Consider the following 21104-nt stretch of genomic DNA (forward strand, 5'->3'; position numbering starts at 1 on the left):
TTTTGTTCCTCTTTTATCTTCTTCCCTTCTTTTTTTTTTCTCTTGCTTTCAGTTTCTCCCTCCCTTCCTTCTTCCTTCCTTCCTTCATTATATCATTTAACTTTTTTCCCTCCTTTCTTGTTTCTTTATTTTTGTTGCTCTTTCACTTCCTTTCTTTTTTTATCATATCCAGTGTTCTTATTCCTCCTTCCATTTTCCCTTGCTTACCCCTTCCCTTCTTTCATTATTTCTTTTTTTATTCCTTCTCCCCCTTGTCATTCGTTTCTCTTTCCGTAACTGCACTAGTATTCATTTTCTTTCTTCCATCTCTCCCTTCTTTCGTTCTTTCCTTCGCGTCATCTTGGTTATATTTCCAAATGTTTCGGCGTCTTCTCACTATTTCAAACAAGCTCATGTGCGTATTACTAAGACATTCAAGAATATTTTAATTATTTTAGTGATAGTTTAGCCAAAATTTTGCATCATCAACGAAAGAAAAGAAAAAAAACATCGAAGAGAGCCAGGGTAATTATCTGTGTGGCCTCTGAAATGAGTTTTAATGAGCCCGAAACGTTTCAGACTGTGGTCACTAAACTTTTGTGGTCTGATTGGGTTGCTTCCTGCTGTGTGTTGCTACGATCGCTGGAGTTGCACGGAAATTCTTTAAGATATTTGTATTCGTTATGTTAGCTCCAACTTTTCCACGACTATCAGTGCCAAGAGGCGAGAAGCTGTCATTCGTGTTTTAGTATTAGGCTCTCTCTCTCTCTCTCTCTCTCTCTCTCTCTCTCTCTCTCTCTCTCTCTCTCTCTCTCTCTCTCTCTCTCTCTCTCTCTCTCTCTCTCTCGATATTATCAAATGAAAGTGCATGTGTCTGAACTTTTGCGTCATTCAACATACCACTAAATCAAAATATTTCTCAGTGGTAAGTGAGAAATGAATACTCCGCTCAGCTATGTGTGTATACAAGTGATTCAACGCTCCACACCTGTGCACAGCCGATGAATATATGCATACCTGACTCATCACTGCACACCTTTCCTCCACACAAGTGCACTCTGTTCCTTTGCTCATCTCTAACTTAACACTAAAAAGAAAAGTAGTACACAGTCGGAAAATTATTTAGAATTTTTGTTTTTCTCTTTGATTAATTGAGAGGGTTTATATTTTTCGCTTGTCATTACCTGCTCACTATATACGCCCATTTTGCTTGTCTTTTACACTTACTCCTCTTAAATTTCAAGTGATAAAAAGGATCGGAAAATTATTAGATAAAACGTACATTTTTTTCGTCGGAATTAAATGTAAAGAGCTTATATATTTTGCACTTCATTTTACGATATGTTGAAGAAAAAAAATCTTTAATCTTTCATATACTAGTCTGTTATTTTTTTTATCATGTATTTCGTTCCTTCACCTGGTAATCTTGATACAAAGCAAGTCAGTTCTTCTTTTTTGGGATGTAAGATAGAAAAGTTGCTAGCTTCTTAAACAAACATATCAGTCTGTCCTTCTGATCCTCAAGTTAACGTCCTTAATCACGACCCTAATTCCTTCATATGATGTTTAATGTAACGCAAGTCAATATTCTCAACAAAGGGTAGTACATTTAAAACAGCAATTTCTTTATTTTTTCTCTCTTTTTTTTCAATACTGTATAGTTAGTTCTTCTATCCCTCAAACTTTATTTTACGTCACAAAATCAAACATTATAAAATCAAAACAACTATCGTATTTTTACAACTACTGTTTGTTCATACATTCCGCAAACAAGCTACGTATGCATATTAAAATAAATACACTTCACTTCTTCACATGTCACCTACTATAACGTTAGTAAAATCCCTCTTTACACTAAACATGACAACAACAAAATCTAAAATATCTTAATCTTTTGTTGAACCTCTCGTGTTTCGATGGGAGAAGAAAAGAAGAAAACCACCCAAGATTAGAAATTCCCTGTCATTATCTTCCTCCTTCCTATCATGACGAACACGATTCACTGATTCACCTTTATTTCATTCTCTTTCTCTTAGGGTGGACGTTGATTCACGGTAATGGAGGACCGAGTCAAATGAATCACTGTAAATGTTTTGAGTTTTGTTTGTTGTCTCGTCTCCCTCGATCCTGTCAGCCTCGAGTCTCCTCAAGTTGTGATAAGGTGGTGGTGGTGGTGGCGGTGATAGTGGTGGTGGTTCACGCCTCGTCCCCGGCCTTGAGACGTAGTTAATGGAGGTTGTGGTGCTCTCTCGCATCTCTCTCTCCCCCCGTCTCTCTCTCTCTCTCTCTCTCTCTCTCTCTCTCTCTCTCTCTCTCTCTCTCTCTCTCTCGTGTGTATTCGCTTTATTCTCTTTAAAAAATCAGCTATTCAATTTTTCCTTTCATTCATTATTACTGGCTTATCATTTTTGCTTTATCTATTTACATTATCAATTTGGTCAGACTCTTTTACACGCACACGCTCACGGACACTCACACACACACACACACACACACACACACACACACACACACACACACACAGAGAGAGAGAGAGAGAGAGAGAGAGAGAATTTCTTTAGTTTCATGAAGCTGATGAAACGTGATGGTGTTTTTAGAAAACCCATCTTAATTTTTCATCAGTAATGTGTGTGTGTGTGTGTGTGTGTGTGTGTGTGTGTGTGTGTGTGTGTGTGTGTGTGTGTGTGTGTGTGTGTGTGTGTGTGTGTGTGTGTGTGTGTGTTGATGATGTCTGTAAACTCTGAACAAAACAGAAAATACACAAGATGACAAGGCCACAAAAAATACAAAAACTTTATCTTCTTTTTTACAGCAGAAAATCCAAAGGAAAGGAAAAAAAACAACATAATCCTACAAATAAAAAGCGAACAGGAATCTGGGTTAAGCCGAAAAATGCTCCTCCATCATTCTTCAACTGTGGTGCCTCATAATAAGGCTTACCAGTGTGTACTGAGCCTTGTCTTGCGGAGAGAAGAAAGAGAAATCTGATACTTACAAAAATTCCAGAACATACATTATGGCCATCACCGCCAGCAACACCACGACAAACAACAATAACAATAACAACAGGGGTTTATTTGTCAATCAGTTAGTCAATTCGCAGTGGTTCATTCGATACATCAGTTCTTCCTTCAGTCAGTAATTTAGGTTATTAGTTTTTCTGTCATTCAGTCACTTAGTTTCTATCCTTCCCGCTGCCACTTTATCTGATGTTTCCTCTCCGACTGTTCTATTGCTGTTGTAGTAGAAGGCCACTGTTCTCCTAAATCTATTAACGGTGGTGTTCCTCAGGGTTCTGTCCTGTTACCCATTCTTTTCCTATCATTCATTAATGATCTTCTAAACCAAACTTTTTTCCCTTATCCATTCCTACACTGATAATACCACACTTCACTTTCCCACGTCTTATCAGAGACGACCAACCCTTTAGGAATTTAATATCATTTTGTTAGTAACTTAGTCCTATGATTCAATCCTTTCAGTGAATCAGTCTTTCAGTTAGTCTGTTAGCCAGTTCGTCTGTCCATCAGTCAGCCTGTTACTGCTTCCGTCAGTCAGTCTACCAGTCTGTCCGTCAACAAATCACTCTCAGTGCATGAGTCAGGCAGTCCGTCAGCCAACCATTCAGCCAGTCAATCAGTCATTCAGTCAGCAATCATGGCTCACCTGCAGCTGGTTGGGAGTGGCCACCTTGATTTTCCTGTCGTTATGCACAATCTTGTGGTGGGCTGCGAGGAGCGACACCCACTCGTGCTCTCGCAGGGAGGGCGGCGGCGGCACATCCAGGTCGTCGTGGCAGCAGCTCTGGATGTACTGCTCCACGTGGCCCAGTGCCTGCCGCACTCTCTTCATAGGCACCTGTAGGTAAGGCCAGTACCGTGTCACGTGTTGCTACTCCAGCCAGAGTCAGGCACCCGCTCCTTCCTAATTAGCAACTTAATACCCGCGTCATTATCATCACGATCTCATTCTAACTCGAGCACCAATTAACTCCTTCACTGCTTGAGAACTTTTATCCGTAATCACCTACAACTTTTCATGCCATATTTATACACAGAATTTTTATATTTTCCTAACTGCATAGACAAAATTAGCTTTCTGTTTATCTACTTACTCTTATTCATTATCTATTCAATTTACTTATTTATGTATTTACTTATCTATAATGATAATTTTTGTAAGTGTGTGAGTGTATCAGTGTAACCAATCCTCTGCACTAATCAGGATTCTATCAGAGGAGAGGGCCGAGGGGCACCACACCCACCTCTCCGTGCGGGTCGGCCACGGCATTGACTCCGTGAGTGTCGTGGCGCTCCGTGAGCCACTTGAGCATGTTGAGGCAGGCGGTGAGGCGGTAGTCGTGGATGAAAGCCGTGCGCTCGTCCTCATGCCCGATGCAGTAGCCGCGCGGCACAAACGTGTCCACTCCAGCCGCCTCGCTGAACCAGTGCAGCTGCTGCAGCGTCTCGCACAGCCCGTACTACGCACACAGACACACACACAGACACACACACTCGCACACGTAACTCCACTGATAAATGGATGAACAGGGAGGTATATATCATAATAATAGAGCTTAAGAAATAGTTTATGACTGAAAATTCTCCACAACAAGCGAAATATTTCACTGTTGTGGCGTTTAGTGAAATGAAATTTCTGCCAAACTGACGCCTTCAATCCAGTCTCAGAGTCGCAACATCACTCTCTCTAAAGTGACCCCACCTGTCATTACAGCCGCTCCCGTGACGCCAGGTGCACCCGACGTGATGTGTATGTGTTTATAGATAGATGGATGGATGGATCGATAGGTAATTACAACACACAAGGACGGAGGGTACGAACATAATGAGTTTGCCGAATGTAAACAAAATTTAGCGAGGGCCTGGAAGTGAGACATGGTAATGCAGTTTCTAAAATTAATCCAAAACCTCTTTCCATTATATTTGGAAGCTCCGCTCAAATAGGATCGTTATTTTTTTTCCAGTGTTTATAATTATGTTTTTATGTGGGTAAGTAGGTATGTAGGTAGGTAAGTACGTATCATTATATTTTATCTATTTTCTTTTCTCTTCAACTACTTGCTTCTTACATATATCATACATACACATATGCACGTACTGAACTGATCGGAAATAAACATACATGACAGCTTCGTGAAGACCAAGAACTGGGGATGTGACAGGTGGAGGGAGAAACTGTCTGATAATGATCACTCGGCCAAAAATTTTGTACAGTATGACAACTTCCTGAGCTAACTACGTATACGTATATAAATCTCACGTATAATCTGTCCACCTCCCTAATACAACGTCAAGCCAGTAATCTCCGGAATTCCTTGTCTGCTTCTGTATTTCCTCCTGCCTATAATTTGAACCATTTCAAAAAGGGATGTTTCAAGACACTTCCCCTCATAATTTTGGATCATCCTTTTGACTATACTCTTTAGGGACTGGCAGCATCGGTAATGATTTTTTTTCATGTCTTTTTGTTGCCCTTGACCTGACTCCTTACAAAAAAAGATAATACATGCATACACACACACACACACACACACACACACACACACACACACACACACACACACACATATACGTTTACTGACGGCAGGCCAAAAACGAAGCTCAGGAAAGTTAGTATTGCCAGTCCTGCAAGAAGCTATTCACTTTACTTACGCGTCTCCCTCACGCCAGGCCCGGCAAGGATTCAGACAGGAAGGGAGGGAGAGAAGAGAGGGAGAGAGGGAGGGAGGGAGGGAGACAGGGTGCTGGGAGGTAAAGGTCAGGGACAGGGAGAAGAAGAAGCGTAATATTCAGAAACTCATCAACAACTTTCTCTTTATAAAGAGTAAGATGTAAAGGATGTACGTAGTGCAAGTAATACGAGAGACTTTTGCAAACTTTTCTGTGTGCAAATCTGCATCACAAATGAAAAGAAAGAAAAGACTAAAGAAAAAAAATAGCAATATCCTCTCCGTTTTTATCATTAAATACAGCTTAGCCAGCCTTTGATTCCCTCTTCTGAAGTATTTTTTTTTTTACATAAGCTATTTCAAGAACACCAAAGATGACTTGAGGCGTAAATCTCTCTCTCTCTCTCTCTCTCTCTCTCTCTCTCTCTCTCTCTCTCTCTCTCTCTCTCTCTCTCTCTCTCTCTCTTGATGACCGAGCCAGACAGAAAGCAAGGCATGAGGTGGAGGCATGGCATGAGCAGTACAGTCACTCACACTGCCTTATCACCAGTTCTACCTACATCCCTTACTGTTGGTGCCTTCGTGGTGACTAGTATAGCTTAGCCTGTATAACGAAAAGTACATGTCAGTCTAAGTAATGGCAGGTAGTACAGCTTGAATTAAACGGATACAATTCGAGTTAGTCTATATAGTGGGAGGTGCAGGTCAGTCTGAGTAGTAATGAAATATAGGTTAGCCTGTATAGAGAGAAATATGGGTTAGCCTGTATCTATTCATGCCAGACGAGTACTGGCCATAGCAACAAAATATACATAAAATAGTACTAATCTCTAAAGGAAATAAGCCAAAAGGATCATCCAAAACTGAAGAAATGCCTTGCGAGAACTACAAACCAGTCTGAGTGGAGGCAAATGTTAGTCAGCCTGTAAAGTGATATATGGACTAGCCTGCAAACTCGGGTCACCATTCAGTTAAGACAAACAGACGGTCTGGTTACTATTTTCAGCCAGCCTGTAATGACACCGTTGCAGTGGCAGGAAATCTTTCAACGTCAGAGTCTCGGTTCCAAAATGTAGGGCATCCAATATTACTACCTTCATTTTTCCCGGATGAGAAAGGCTCGGTATGATTTATCGAGTGTATTAGCGATCCACTTATTTGGCTATCTATGCAGAAGACACGCACGCAATCTCACACGACACACATGTGCGTACACACACACACACACACACACACACACACGCCCGGTAGCTCAGTGGTTAGAGCGCTGGCTTCACAAGCCAAAGGACCAGGGTTCGATTCCCGGCCGGGTGGAGATATTTGGGTGTGTCTCCTCTCACGTGTAGGCCCTGTTCACCTACCAGTGAGTAGGTACGAGATGTAAATCGAGAAGTTGTGACCTTGTTGTTCCGGTGTGTTGTGTGTGCCTGGTCTCAGGCTTATCCGAAGATCGGAAATAATGAGCTCTGAGCTTGTTCCGTAGGGTAACGTCTGGCTGTCTCGTCAGAGACTGCAGCAGATCAAATAGTGAAACACACACACAAACATACACACACACACACACACACACACACACACACACACACACACACACAATAACTGACTGAACAACTAACTGGATGATCAGCCAACCACCCAGCTAACTGACAGAATGATTCACTGACTGACTGACTGACTGATTGACTGGCACACTAACTTACTAACTTGCTAACCGACAAGCAAATAACCAACAGCATCGTTTCCGTTTATTAAATCTTCCTTTTCACCTTTTGATAGAAACAGCAGAGAAAGAGAGAGAGAGAGAGAGAGAGAGAGAGAGAGAGAGAGAGAGAGAGAGAAGCCGGTATGGCATGGGCGTGTCCCGGGCGTGTTGGTGAGCCATTAGGAGGCAGGGCGAGGCGGCGAGACGTTGGGGGCAAGAGCATCATGAATTACGGGCCGTGTAGCGCACAGGGGCTGGGTGTGTACAGCATGAAGGGCCATTTGTTAATATTACATCCTTGCCGCCTTGTTTCATGCCCCTAATCGACAATCTCTCTCAGGATCGTCACGGTAAGGCTTCGTGTAACTAACTTCATTCAGCGTTAAGCAAACAGGACATTTGTTCATGTAATTAGTTCATCGCATGTTAGTCAGCTTCCCCTGCCTCTCCTATGCCTTCATTTACTCACTAATCTGTCACTGCAAGAAAGTGAGCAAGGATAAAAACAGGGAAAGCAATAAAACAAATCTAGGAAGTTGCTGAGATGTATACGGAAAAGTTGAGAATATGACGCAGGAAACGCGGAGAAAGTAAAGGAAGCTGTAAAAGGAAGAGAAGTAAAAGGTAAAATGGTTTTGTCTTGGTTCTCTTTAGCTCCTTTAGTGGGAATTTACAGGTGAAACGTGCAAGAACAAATGTTTCAAGGTGGAACGAGTGCGAGCAAGGAGGTTGGTGTAAAGCAGAAGAGGAAGATAAAGTTAAGGAGGTGAGAGTTAGCCGATCACTGCCCCTCATTCTTTTTATTTAGGAGGAGGAAGATGAAATTAAGAAGGAAAGGTGAGAGTTTACTCGTTTACTGCCATATACATTTATTTTTTCCAATCAATACCTGCTACTTTTGGCACTTATTGTTATTCTAGTCTCTAAATAGTTTTTTTTTTTACTTAGAGACACTTTCTTATTCTAGTTTCTAAACAGATTTCTAACATACAGATGATCAAGGTAATCGATTCTATACTGGTACTAGATATCCACTTGCTCCGAATTCTTAAGTCATTCCATAACCTTGCCCTGAGAGAAGAGTGCTGGTTCGGTGTCTTAACACATTTACACTTAACACAGTGATAGTTCCGGAATTTTCATAAACTCTGTCTTGATTTTATTAATAGTTTAGCAAATTTTCTACACCGTCAGTATATAATGAAAATACTCGTATACACGAGAACCTCACATATCATGTCTATTACAGTTATTCTTACACTTCAGTGGTAGTTAGCGAGACTTTCAAGAATGTTTTTTTGTGAATTTAATGACAGTTTAACAAGGTTCTCGCACCATCAAGAAGGAAAGCTAAAGGGAATCTTATAAATCGTCTCTGTAGCTCATGAAACACAGTCCTGATGAAAGACGAAGTAAGAAGAGACACTCTGGAAACGCACAGAAAATAAGACAAATAATCTATATTGCCTCTGAAAGACAACCCTAATGGAATCCCGCAGCGCTTAAGAATACGTACCATTATAACACCAAAGAAAACCCGGATGAAGGAAATCATTCTAGAAACGACAGAGAATAAGACAGAAAAATGACATCACTACACATACACACGCAGAAACACACGCACTCACATAAACAAAAAGAAAAACAGCTGTGTACATATATTGATCCTGCACGTGGTGAGAGAAGGAAGACTGGAAGGGAGGGACTAGGAGGGAGGACGGGGAAAAGATAGAAAGAGAAAGAGAGAGAGAGAGAGAGAAGAGAAGGAGGGCCCTGCTGAACCTTTCCGGGGGGCTCTTCAGCAAGCAGCGGTAACACGTCCCTCGGAAGACCTAAAGACTGACAAGAAGTGACGAGTAAGTTGAATTATGAGTGCCCAGAATTCTAAGAGGGGAGAGTGTAAGCAGGTCAAGAGGAGTGTGTGTGTGTGTGTGTGTGTGTGTGTGTGTGTGTGTGTGTGTGTGTGTGTGTGTGTGTGTGTGTGTGTGTGTGTGTAGTGGCTCGTGCGACACCCATCCGCTCCTTCAGTCACGCACTTTACCCTCTCTCCCTCTCTCTCTCTTTCTCTCTCTCTGATCCCACTCTCCCTCTCTCCCTCCCTCTCCCTGACCAGTGCCTCCCTTCCTCCTCCCTCACGCAATCCACCACAATCCATGCATGTCTTTTTACTTTTTTTTTATCCCTACACACGGTACACGAGAGAGAGAGAGAGAGAGAGAGAGAGAGAGAGAGAGAGAGAGAGAGAGAGAGAGAGAGAGAGAGAGAGAGAGAGAGAGAGAGAGAGGAAGGTAGCAGGCGCCTCTTGATCAATGATACGTAATCTTCCTTCCCACATCACCTTTGATTTTCACTCTCATCCACTTGCCTGCCTTAATTCCTCTCCTGCCACAAGCGACTGCTCTCCTCCTTCTCAGTCTTTCTCCTCCACCTCCTCCTAGTCCTTCTCTTTCTTTTCCTTAATCTCTTTACTCTTTTTTCCTTGTTTTCCTACTTGAATAACTTGTTTTTATTGTACTCATATGTCCTGACTAAATAGTTTTATTTGACGAGGAGAAAAGACAACGCTTACATTACGTGTCTGTGTGTCTGTGTGTGTCTGCGTTGTCGAGACGGGTGCACGTGCGTGTTTGTTCAATGTTTAATAACCAAAACCACACCAGCAAGTCCCCATGGTTTCCCTGAACTGGGGGAACAACACCACCACTCTTATCGCGGGTTAGTCTGGTCTGTTTCTGCTGTTGCGACTCTGTAGACTGTGCTAAGCGTCAGTTGCTGGGAGGAAAGGGTCAAGAAACAGGCAAATAAAAGTCCCAGGTGAAAGAGCAAAGGCCAGGTAAAGGTGAACTAACTAAAGGGAGGGATAGGTAGGGTACTGTGGTGAAGTTGGAGGGGTGAGAAAAACAGGTCAATGAGGTGGGGTAGAGGGTCAATGAACAGGCAAGTGAAGGACATAGGTGGAAAAACAAAAACAAAAGATAGGTAGAAGTCAAGTAAAGGAAAGAACAGGTAAAGTACTGGGATGAAGTTGAAGGGAAGTTAGATGGGTAGGAAGGACAGGTTAATGAAGAGTAGGAAAGGATCAAGGAACAGGTAAATGAAAGTCCCCAATGCAAGACCAGAGGATGTGGAAAAATAAGTGAAGTACTGGTGTAAAGTTGCAGGGGTGAGAAGGACAGGTTAATGAGAGGGAAGAAATCAGGGCGTTTCTTACCTTGGTGGTGAAGGGAGTGTTGGGGAAGCGGTTCACCACCTGCTCACGACTCAGGTGCTTGAAGGAGATGGAGTCCCGCGTCCACGTCCACAGCAGGTTGGGCTCCACGTTCCTCAGCAGACGCGCCACCAGCGGCATGTCCACGTCACTCACCACAAAGTCCACATAAGGGTTGTACGGCTCTGGAGTCGGCACTCGCTCCTTCGTCTGCTCCTCCTGCTGCTCTTCATTCTCCGCCGGGGCCTCCTCCTCCTCCTCCCTCGTAGTATCAGCCCCTCCTTGCTCCTCTGCGTGCTGCGTTGCCTCGTCGCCTTTGGTCCCTTCAGGAATAGGTTCCTCCTTATGGGCAGGTATGGGTCGCGGCGCCCTCTTCACCGGGACGTGCTTGGTGTTGTACTTGTAAATTGTCGCGTTTCTCTCCGTAATGGACTCGGCAAGGCCCCGGCGCACCTCTGACGGGCCCAGTATGGCAGTGTTGATTCTGTCCACCGCCTTTTGAGCGGCGGTCTCCTGGCTAGCGGCGGAAGATCCCTCGACAGTGTTGGAAGACTCCTCCGCATCCGGGGTGACACTCGCGGTCCTTTCATCGGAGTGCCCCGCGAGTGAGTCCTGGGGCGGGGGATGGATGGTCCGCGCGGGCACTACTTCATCTATGCTGGAAGAACCTGGAGTGGCAGTGGTGGCGGCTTTAAGGTCCTCAGACTCTACTGATGATGATGATGATGATGATGATGATGGTGTGGCTGATGACGGTGGTGACGTGGGTGGTGATGGGGACACTGGTAATGGTGTTGAGGCTGGTGACGGTGGCGGTGGTGGTGAACACGATGGTGGTGCTGTTGGTGGTAGTGGTGGTGATGGTGGTGATGGTAATGAGGATGAATTGGTACAAGGTTGTGAGGCGGGAGGCGGAGTGCCGGGCGTGGTGGTGGTGGTGGTGGTGCAACTCTCGTTTTCCTCAGCACTTTCCTTCACACCCTCGTCTTTCGCTGCCTCTTCCTCTCCTTTCTCCTCCTCCTGCTTCACACTTTTAGCAGCAGCAGGCACAGCAAGGGTGGGAGGGTTCTGGGGCGCGGCTGTGGACTGGGAGGAGGCGTGGGCGTGGTGTGCGGGGGCGGGCGGGAGGAAGGAGGCCTGGTAACCAACGTGCGGACACACACAGTTGTTGGGGTGAGGGTTGAGGTACGGGACATTGTGCTGCATCTTCTCCACCCAACCTCGCCGGCGTAGCGCGTCCCTGATGGCGGGGAAGTAGCCGAAGATTGAGAACACGCGGCCTTCCTGCAGTGAGGGAAAGGAAACAATGAGAGAGAGAGAGAGAGAGAGAGAGAGAGAGAGAGAGAGAGAGAGAGAGAGAGAGAGAGAGAGAGAGAGAGAGAGAGAGAGAGAGAGAGAGAGAGAGAGAGAGAGAGAGAGAGAGAGAGAGAGAGAGAGAGAGAGAGAGAGAGAGAGAGAGAGAGAGAGAGAGAGAGAGAGAGAGAGAGAGAGAGAGAGAGAGAGAGAGAGAGAGAGAGAGAGAGAGAGAGTAAACACAAGTAACAAACAGGAACGTGACACTTACCAAGATTGCTTTCTCGGTGAACATCTTGACCTTTTTAATTTGCTCAAAGGACACCGGCTTGGAGCGAGGCGACACACCTGTCAGGGAGGAGGCCCTTCTTCCCGGGGACCTGTGAGGGGCGGGGCTAGTGGGAGGCGCGAGACCAACGCACTCTCCGCCTCCAACACAGCGCCCACCTGAGGCATGCTTGGGGCGAGCTGGAGGAGTGAGGGAGGACGGTATCTTCTTAATTGGCGATCCTGACTCTCTTGGTGGTCCCGACTTGCTGCGGCCGGTGGGACCCTTGGTCGCGGAGGGTTTGGAGGAGGAGGCAGGGATGGCAGAGATGAGGGGCGCCACCATGGTTTTGGAGGATGGCTTGGACGCAGATTCGCATTTCGTGCAGGTGATCTTGGAGGAAACGTTCTTGGCTAGAGTCTTGTTGTTGTTGGCCACGGATGAAGAGGAGGAGGATGACGACCGTCCTTGATTCTTGTCCTTCCCTTCCGTGCTGACAGCATTCTCGTACTTCACCTGCGTCAGTGTAAACTCCTCGGATATTTTCTTCACGTGGCGGCGAACTGCAGTCGAGGGCCTTATGTTGCCTTTGGCCTTAAGTTCTTTCCTGTATAACCTGGCAGTCTTCTTCCATCCCTTGGTGTTAATGTTAGTATTGTTATTATTGTTGTTGTTGGAGGTACTAGGAAGCGGCAGCAACGATGTACTGTCCAGGCCACGTGCCCCGCCCTCCGCGTCTGCCTTGAGGCTCAGGTAGTCAATGGGAGGGCGGATCTCGATGTTGTTGAATGGAATTTTGGCAGGTTTGAGTATCGGGGTGAGGTGCGCACCGTGCGGTAACTCTTCCATTTTCATGGCTCGGCCAGGGATGGCTACCTTCATCCTCTGCTACTACTAGGAGGTGGCTGTGAGAGCGAAGCACGAGGACCGGCTGCCCTCCCCCTCCATGTGCCGAGCCAGCAACGCCACGCGGCCCACAGAGCAGACCGGCCGTCACCTTCAGGCCGCCAAACACAGAGAAGGAAGTGCCATCATCATCCCCTCCTCCTGTAACTTCCTGAAGCTTCATTCTGCTCCAAACCTCACCATCTTTCCGGAGCCAGCAGATGTGGTTTCCGAGGACTCCCGTCTCGCCTCACTTAATGACTGTGTCCCTGCGTCACTCACAACCTTATGTCCGAAGTCGCGTGGCCGTTCTATCTCCCCCTGGCGCGAGGCGAGCAGGCATGTCTGTGGGTGTGGCGTGTGAGAGTGTGGGTGCAGATGTGGGTGTATTGAGGCGGGGTCAAGTAGCCCTCACCATGACAACACGCCCATGCCTCCACCCACACTGCCACCACCAGAATATAAGAGTAATGTCAAGCTTCGGAGAAAAAAGGACATTCAATAACATTTAAGATCAGCAGGATGTCACAGCGGCAACAAAGACAACAATACTTAAAACAGATACATTAATTACTTTATCCACTCGTTTTATTTACCACCTGCTTTTTAAAACAAATAGTTTAATTAAATCAATAATATCAAACTTCGTAAAGAAAACAGATTGTGTCGAGAATATTAAAAAAAACATTGAAGACCAGTCGTATAAACAACGGTAACACGAACAACAATAGCAATAACAATACTTATAATTGAAATATATGCCTGAGCTGCGTGACTGAATGTTCTTTTCCAGTTACCTTGCACTTTTTAGAATGATAATAACAGTTACGGTAATGTAAGGTAAAATGGTAAGATATTAGAAAGTAAGGTAAGGTAAATAAGTACAGTAGCTTATAAAAGTTTCCTTCGATTAGCAAACAACCCGTCTGTACATTAGTAGTGGTGAGACCTAGTAACCCCAAAGACACCCTAATACCCTACACGCCCCATACAGTCCTACAGACCCCATAAGAACATGATAATGTCAGGTTGGCCTCACGAAGCCAGTAGGCCTACGTGTGGCGGTCCCTGTATAAAAACCTGCTTAGCTACATCCACCAATCATCCTCATCCAGAAACTGATCTTGTCTTAAAAAACTGTCAATTGAATCTTCATAAATGACCTGACTATCGAATTTGTTCAAGTCATCTATTGAAAGCTAGTTTTGTATGCAATGTAATGTTATGTAGTGTCACAAGTAAATAAAGCTTATCATAATGGCAATGAATGGTAACGCTTTACAATATCTATTACTATTCCTACTACTATTACTATTACTACTATTTTGTAAAGAGATTTGATACAGAAAATAAGGAAAAAATAATTTAGTGAAGTGGTAAAGAAAATAATAATGCTAAATCCACTATCAGGCTCAGTATCCCTGACCTGTTTAACATACAAAAAAGAATCAAGAGTTTCATATCAATCATTCTGCAACGCCTCTTGGCTCCCGACGCCGCGCTGCCTGAGTCACGCTTCCCTTGAGCCGTCCAGCCCTAGCCGCCTCCGCCCTTCACCCGCCGTGCCGACGCCAAGAAGGCCTCCTGACAGACGCCACGCCCCCTTCTCTCCGCCACTCTGACGCGTTCGCGAGCCCTCCCGACAGACGCTGCCCCCGTCCTCCCATTCCCGGCGCCCAAGGACCCGAGAGCCTCAGGAATAGCAGAAAATGGTCTCGTGGAATCTTGTAACTCGCTGTGAGACTCTTCAAAAGACTGAATGATTCCAATTTTGTACTGAGAGAGGGAAAAAAATAAAAACCCCATTTTGGTCACACGCGAGACGTGGATGGAGAGAGAGAGAGAGAGAGAGAGAGAGAGAGAGAGAGAGAGTATTTTCAGACAGACAGACAGACAGACAGACACAGACAGATAAACATTAGAAGAGAAAAATGTTGCCAAACTAGTAATCAGAGGAGCAATGGAACTTGCTCTTTTGTGTGTGTGTGTGTGTGTGTGTGTGTGTGTGTGTGTGTGTGTGTGTGTGTGTGTGCGCGCGCGCTTACACGAAGGCTTAAGTGCGTGTGAGCGTGTGTGCATGTCTGGTGGCAGCACGTGAGGTGAGTGTGTTCTCGGGCCAGCGAAGCCTCCACATACAGGCGAGGGGAGTATGTATAGTCGGCGTCAGTAGTGAAGGAACATACCTTACTTCCCAGGGCTCGTATGGTCATGTGAGGTATGGTGAGGTAAGATGGGGTAGCTAAGATGAGTAAGTACAGGTTAGGTTTCGTGTATCAAGTGTTTAGAATATCCTCTAGGTTTGACTAAATTAGATTGGATAATTTATAAATCAGGTTATGTTGGGTAGGATAGATTTGGTTAGTTTGGATTACTTAATTAGCTTAGGTTAAGATAGGTACGGTTAAGTTGGATTACTTATGTACAAGGTTAGATTATATTAGGTTAATTTTGTATAAGTTAGGATAAGTTGGATTACTCGTTTTAAGCTCCAACATCCTAACTCAACTTTTTTTCCATTCTCCTGTCTCCGAGCTATTTTAACCATTCTTCTCCCAACTCCAGTTTCCTTCCTGTTAATTCCAACTTCCTTTCTTTTTAATTCTATACTTCTGTCACGGATCCATCAATTATCAACCTTCGTCAGGAGATAATTGGTCGACAGATCGCTAAACACACTACGAATTGTTTTTCTTGTGTTTATTTTAATAATATATACAAGGAAAAAAGACTCGAAGGAAAAGAACAAATCTAGAACCAAGAAAACGTTGCACATAGCCATTCCTGTGAAAGAAAACTTAATTCAGGTTTAGAAATTACAACATGAAACTCCTCTTCTGAAACAAGGTCAAGTCACAGGAAGGGGATGAATAGAGTGAGGGAGAACACAATGCACAGTGGAAGGGAGTGCAGGTTATTCTCAACTTCTAACCAAGACTTTACATTCGCTCCACACTTTCCTTCCCTCGCCCTCCACCTTCCCTTCTCACCACCACCACCACCACAATCGCCACCTGCTGTTTAAAGATGCACGCTCATAAAAAGTTGTATTAAAGCAGGTGGCTAGACCTTACTTTTTCTCCTTTTTCTTCAACCTCTTCCTCCCCCCCCCACCTCTTCTCTCTCCTCCGCTTCTTTCTTTTTTTCTTCATCTTCTTTCTTTTTCTAAATTTATAGGCAATTCGTTTACGATTATTTCTTTGTTGTTATTCTTTCTTTCTCTCTCTCTCTCTCTCTCTCTCTCTCTCTCTCTCTCTCTCTCTCTCTCTCTCTCTCTCTCTCTCTCTCTCTCTCTCGCGACCGTATTCTTAAAAGACTTGTTTTCTTTTTCCCTTTCCCCTTTATATTTCTGTTCATATTTTTCTTATTTCTCCCCTTTACATATTCTTTCCTTCTCTTCCTTTCATATTTCTTGTCTGCCTTCTTTTTCTTTGACATACCTCATATTTTTCTTTTCATGTCTCTTCTCTTCCTCCTTTACTTTCCTCTACGCCTCCATTTTTTCCCCTTTATATTCTCCAACTTTATTCTTCAATACCTACAATGCCCGACTTGAGTTCGTGGCTTCTGGTTCATTATTACGAAACGTTTGTGTTTGGCGTCGCGCAATATTTACGTTTTCCACTTCCTTTTCTTTTTTTCCCTTAACGTGGCACGCCAGATTCCACCAGACCAGTCTCCGGCAGATGGCGTGCTTACTGAGACACTTATTTTATACTTAAGAATGACGTGACTGACACAAGCTTGCAAACACGATGGAAATTATGGCGTGTGGCGGACGTCTGGCGGAGGAACGAGTGGGCGGAAGGATGGGAGGAGTGCACAGGTTACGTTGGGTTGACTTAAGTTAGAATTGCTTCAGTTAGATTAGAATAGGGTGGGTCCAGTTGGTGGGATCTGGTCGTGTGGGAGTTTGGCTCGGTTGGGTTAAATTTGGTTGGGTTGGGTTTTGGCTAGCTTAAATTAGGTTAGATTTGTTTGAATTGTGATACATTTCGTTTGATTAGAGTTCGTTAGGTTAGGTTAAGTCAAATTAAATTCAACGCTCTCTTCTTAAACTCCATCTCTCTCTCTCTCTCTCTCTCTCTCTCTCTCTCTCTCTCTCTCTCTCTCTCTCTCTCTCTCTCTCTCTCTCTCTCTCTCTCTCTCTCTCTCTCTCTCAACTTTTATCTTCGTTCTTCTTAATTCTAATATCTTTTTTCCCCGACTCCAAACGTCTTACTCTCCTTTACTCTTCTCCATGCAAATATCACACAAAACATAAACCACATAAGAAAGAAAAAAACTCCCCCAACCTGACATAACCTTACCTAACAAGAGGGAACATTAGCTGCATAATCTTGCAGGTGAGAACTCTTGAGACCCAAAAAAATAAACTAATGGAAACTTATGTGTGTATATCATGAAATGCAAATAAAGCAACACTATTGTTTTTCACCGTATCCTGTCAACCGACCGTCTTTTGTTATTTGAAGGCGGCTCCTAGGCTCCTCCTTATTAGTACACACCTCCATAAATCGTCAGGGTTTTTTGTTAATGGCTCGCTAGGTCAACACGGGTAGTAAACAGTGATTCCCGGGGATAAAATAGCCAAACTGCGCGTATTAACATGGATTACACACAAATGATGCTCTGCCGCCTTCTCTGTTCATCGTTTTCAAGGCAATGTATCTTTTAAATTATACGAGATTTTGAGATACGTTAGTGTGTGGTTTATTATATATGACACACACACATACACATACACACACACACACACACACACACACACACACACACACACACACACATCAAGAATCTTTTTTTTATATTATTTCCTTTATATATACGGCTTCTGTGAGAGAGAGAGAGAGAGAGAGAGAGAGAGAGAGAGAGAGAGAGAGAGAGAGTGTGTGTGTGTGTGTGTGTGTGTGTGTGTGTGTGTGTGTGTGTGTGTGTGTGTGTGTGTGTGTGTGTGTGTGTGTGTGTGTGTGTGTGTTTGTGTGTTTACCGCGGCTGATGTTATCGTACATATTAAATTCAAAAATACTTCCCACATAAACAACCTCAAAAATTATGATAAATAGGTTCATATTTCATTTTTTTGATGCGCGCACTCACACACACACACACACACACACACACACACACACACACACAGACAGTCAGTGTGTGTGTGTGTGTGTGTGTGTGTGTGTGTGTGTGTGTGTGTAGTTTAGTTACTTGACCGAATATGGAAGCTGGATGATACGTGGTTCTGATCTCCCCCCCAGTTCCCCTCCAGCTCCCCACCACAACCCCCCTTCTTCATCCCCAACGTAGCTGACTCACTCACGCTGCTCTTTTTTGCCCCTTTCCCCCAACCCCCGCTGTGCTCCTCCATCCCCGGCGCCTTCTCCAGTTAGTATCCCCGCAGCCAACGCCTCCGGTACGCCCTTCGTCTCTTGGTTCTCGCTTAAGTCTGGTCTTGGGTCATTGGCCGCTCATTAAACACCCGCAGTCACATTCAGAGAGTTAAATTAGTGTCGTGAAGAATTAATGTCTTGCTCCGTCTTCTCGATTCATTTTTTTTTTTTTTTTACTTTTTATCTATCTTATGTTCTTACTCCTACTGCTTCTCCTAGTTATAATTTTCCTCCTCCTCCTCCTCCTCCTCCTCTTTCTCTTTCCCTCCTTCCTTGTTTTCTTTTGCTTCTTATATTACATCCATTCCATAATATTATTCTATATTCTTCCCGTTGATTTTATCCTATTTCTTTCTCCTCCTCCTATTACTTTTCCTATTTCTCTTTTCATACCAGCATTACTACTATGACTATTGCTACTACTTGTACTACTACTACTACTACTACTACTTGTACTACTACTACTACTACTACTACTACAACTACAACTACTACTACACCTACTACTAATACTACTATTACTACTACTACACCTACTACTACTACTACTACACCTACTACTACTAATACTACTACACCTACTACTACTACTACTACTACTATTACTACTACTACTACTACTACTACTACTAGTGCTACTACAAAATCTATAACTATTCACACAAGCAAAGAACAAAGACTTTCCCTGGTCTAATACAAAGCGGAGTTTCATTATGCCAGACCAATGCAACGCTCGTAATCATTTGCTTGTATTTATTGTTGTAATGACGGTCATTTTCCTTCTAAATTACTTGACAATGCTGCACTGAGCGTTGAGAAGCGAGCGTATTTTAAGCCTCCAATACTCCAGTGAACAATATTAATCGGCTTCTTCGTGATATCAGAAAGACTTTGTTAAAACAAGGGTATTATTACTGTTATTGCTATTGTTATCTGTATCATTATTATCTGTAGTATCTGTATCATTGTATTATTATGATTATTATTTTTCTTATTATTACCATTATTATTATTATTAGTAGTAGTAGTAGTAGTAGTAGTAGTAGTAGTGGCAACATTGGCAGTAGCAGCAGCAGCAGCAGTAGTAGTAATAATAATAGAAGGAGCAATAACAGCAGTAGCAGTAGTAAAAGTAGCAGCAACAATAGCAGCAGTAGTATTAGTACTAGTGATGGTGGTTTTGGTAGTAGAGGAAGAGGAGGAAGAGGAAGAGGAAGAGAAAGAGTAAAATAGAAAAGGATATAGACGTTGATTTTATCATGGTGGCCGTTTTGCCTCTTTTTTTCCGGTCATTTCCCTCATCCTCTATATATTTTATGCTCTCTTTTTTTTCAATAGTATTCCTCCTGATCGCCGTCGTTATTTTCTCCCCTCTACTTTCAATCTCACTCCTCGTCCTCTTCATTCTCCTTAATATTCGTGTCTTCTCCTCTTCCTTCTTCCAATCGAACTCGTGCTCCTCTTTTTTCATCTCTTCCTCTAGCTCATCTACTTCAAGTCAGTGAGAGTTCATCAAGACGAGGCAAAAAAGAAAAATAACGAAGAAAATTACATAATTACACGTAGTCACGATTCTCATGTGTCACTTTACGGACATTAAAACCTTAGGTACTGGAGTGAGCCGAATAATGACGCGTGTCTTTTGAGAGCCATCTCATCCTGTCGGCTTTCAAGAAGGTTGTTATATATGAGAACCTTAGTACGTAGAGATGTTTTAAAGGAGATTGCCATATTTCAATACCTCAACTTGTTGTTTTTTTTTATTTTAGGTTATAGGTAACTGGTCTCAAAAAAAAAGTACCTCCTTTTTAAATCATGATCTTGTCCTACTATATAAAACTATGAAAAAAAAAGACATGGCGTTTGAAAATTCCAGTTCAATGGTTTCGAATAAAGAAAAAATACCATATTGAAAGACCGTAACTCAACGGCCATTTGTTTTTTACTTTTCTCTCTTTGGATTCAGAGTTGCGGTGCAAGCTTATGTACTGCAGCTGTGACGCTGAGCCGAAGCTGCTTCCTTGAGTCACGGTTCACATGAATGGGAATAGACTAGCTTGCCAAGTGACTACACTAATCTAAATACTTCCTGTTATCCCTCGTACTTACATACGAGAGTCCACTGTGGTCTAAAGCTAAGAGGTCAAGGAGGAAAGCTGCTGTGGAAATGTAGAGGAAGCCTTGGGCGGAGCTGTAGACTACTGCGCGTTGGACAGCTGTCTCTGGCCACTCCCTGCGAGGCGAGGCTAGCGGCGCCACGTGCACCATGGGAGGGCCGAAATGGACCAATGGGTGTGGTCGTGATGAGCGAGGAAGGGTGGGGCAGGTGACATAACCGTGCATAACCTCCACTGCACCTCATCCCGTGTCTCCTTGTACCGCACTCAACTGATACATGTTGCTTTGGGGTGATTACGTGACCTGAGTTAGCTGTTGCGCCACTTTCAGATTCTAAGAACTTGAAAATTGAAAACTAGTCTCTCTGATGTCGTCAATTGTACTGTGATAGTTTCGTAGGATATCAATTACTTTTTTGCTACGTGGAAGTGAATGAAGACAGTTCAAGAATGTTTGATGTCACCGTTATGGCCAGATTAAGAGCGAGAGCCACGGAATTAGATATTTTTGCCGTACTCTCTCATTTTTGTGTATCTCAACTACTTTTAACGGTTCTAGTGGAAAGTTTTAGAGTTTTGAAA

The 21104-nt window shown here is 43.7% G+C and overlaps 1 protein-coding gene across 3 annotated transcripts in view; it reads right to left on the bottom strand.

Moving 5' to 3' along the window:
- LOC123514799 (tubulin glycylase 3A-like) overlaps positions 1–21104 on the bottom strand; it is a 38972-nt gene that overhangs the window by 10791 nt on the left and 7077 nt on the right. For 2 of the 3 annotated variants that reach the window (XR_006677704.1, XM_045272983.1), the window contains exons 2-5: positions 12143–13469; positions 10582–11862; positions 4244–4459; positions 3646–3837 (exon numbers count right to left, since the gene is read on the bottom strand). Coding sequence is in view for 2 of the 3 variants with exons in the window: in XM_045272983.1 (XP_045128918.1) it covers positions 3646–3837; positions 4244–4459; positions 10582–11862; positions 12143–13021 (2568 nt within the window). In the remaining variant the exon portion in view is untranslated. The remainder of the gene's footprint in view (positions 1–3645; positions 3838–4243; positions 4460–10581; positions 11863–12142; positions 13470–21104) is intronic. The other variant, XM_045272984.1, reaches the window with a different exon arrangement.

Source organism: Portunus trituberculatus, chromosome 38 (genome assembly GCF_017591435.1).
Source record: "Portunus trituberculatus isolate SZX2019 chromosome 38, ASM1759143v1, whole genome shotgun sequence".
Taxonomy (NCBI): Eukaryota; Metazoa; Arthropoda; class Malacostraca; order Decapoda; family Portunidae; genus Portunus; species Portunus trituberculatus.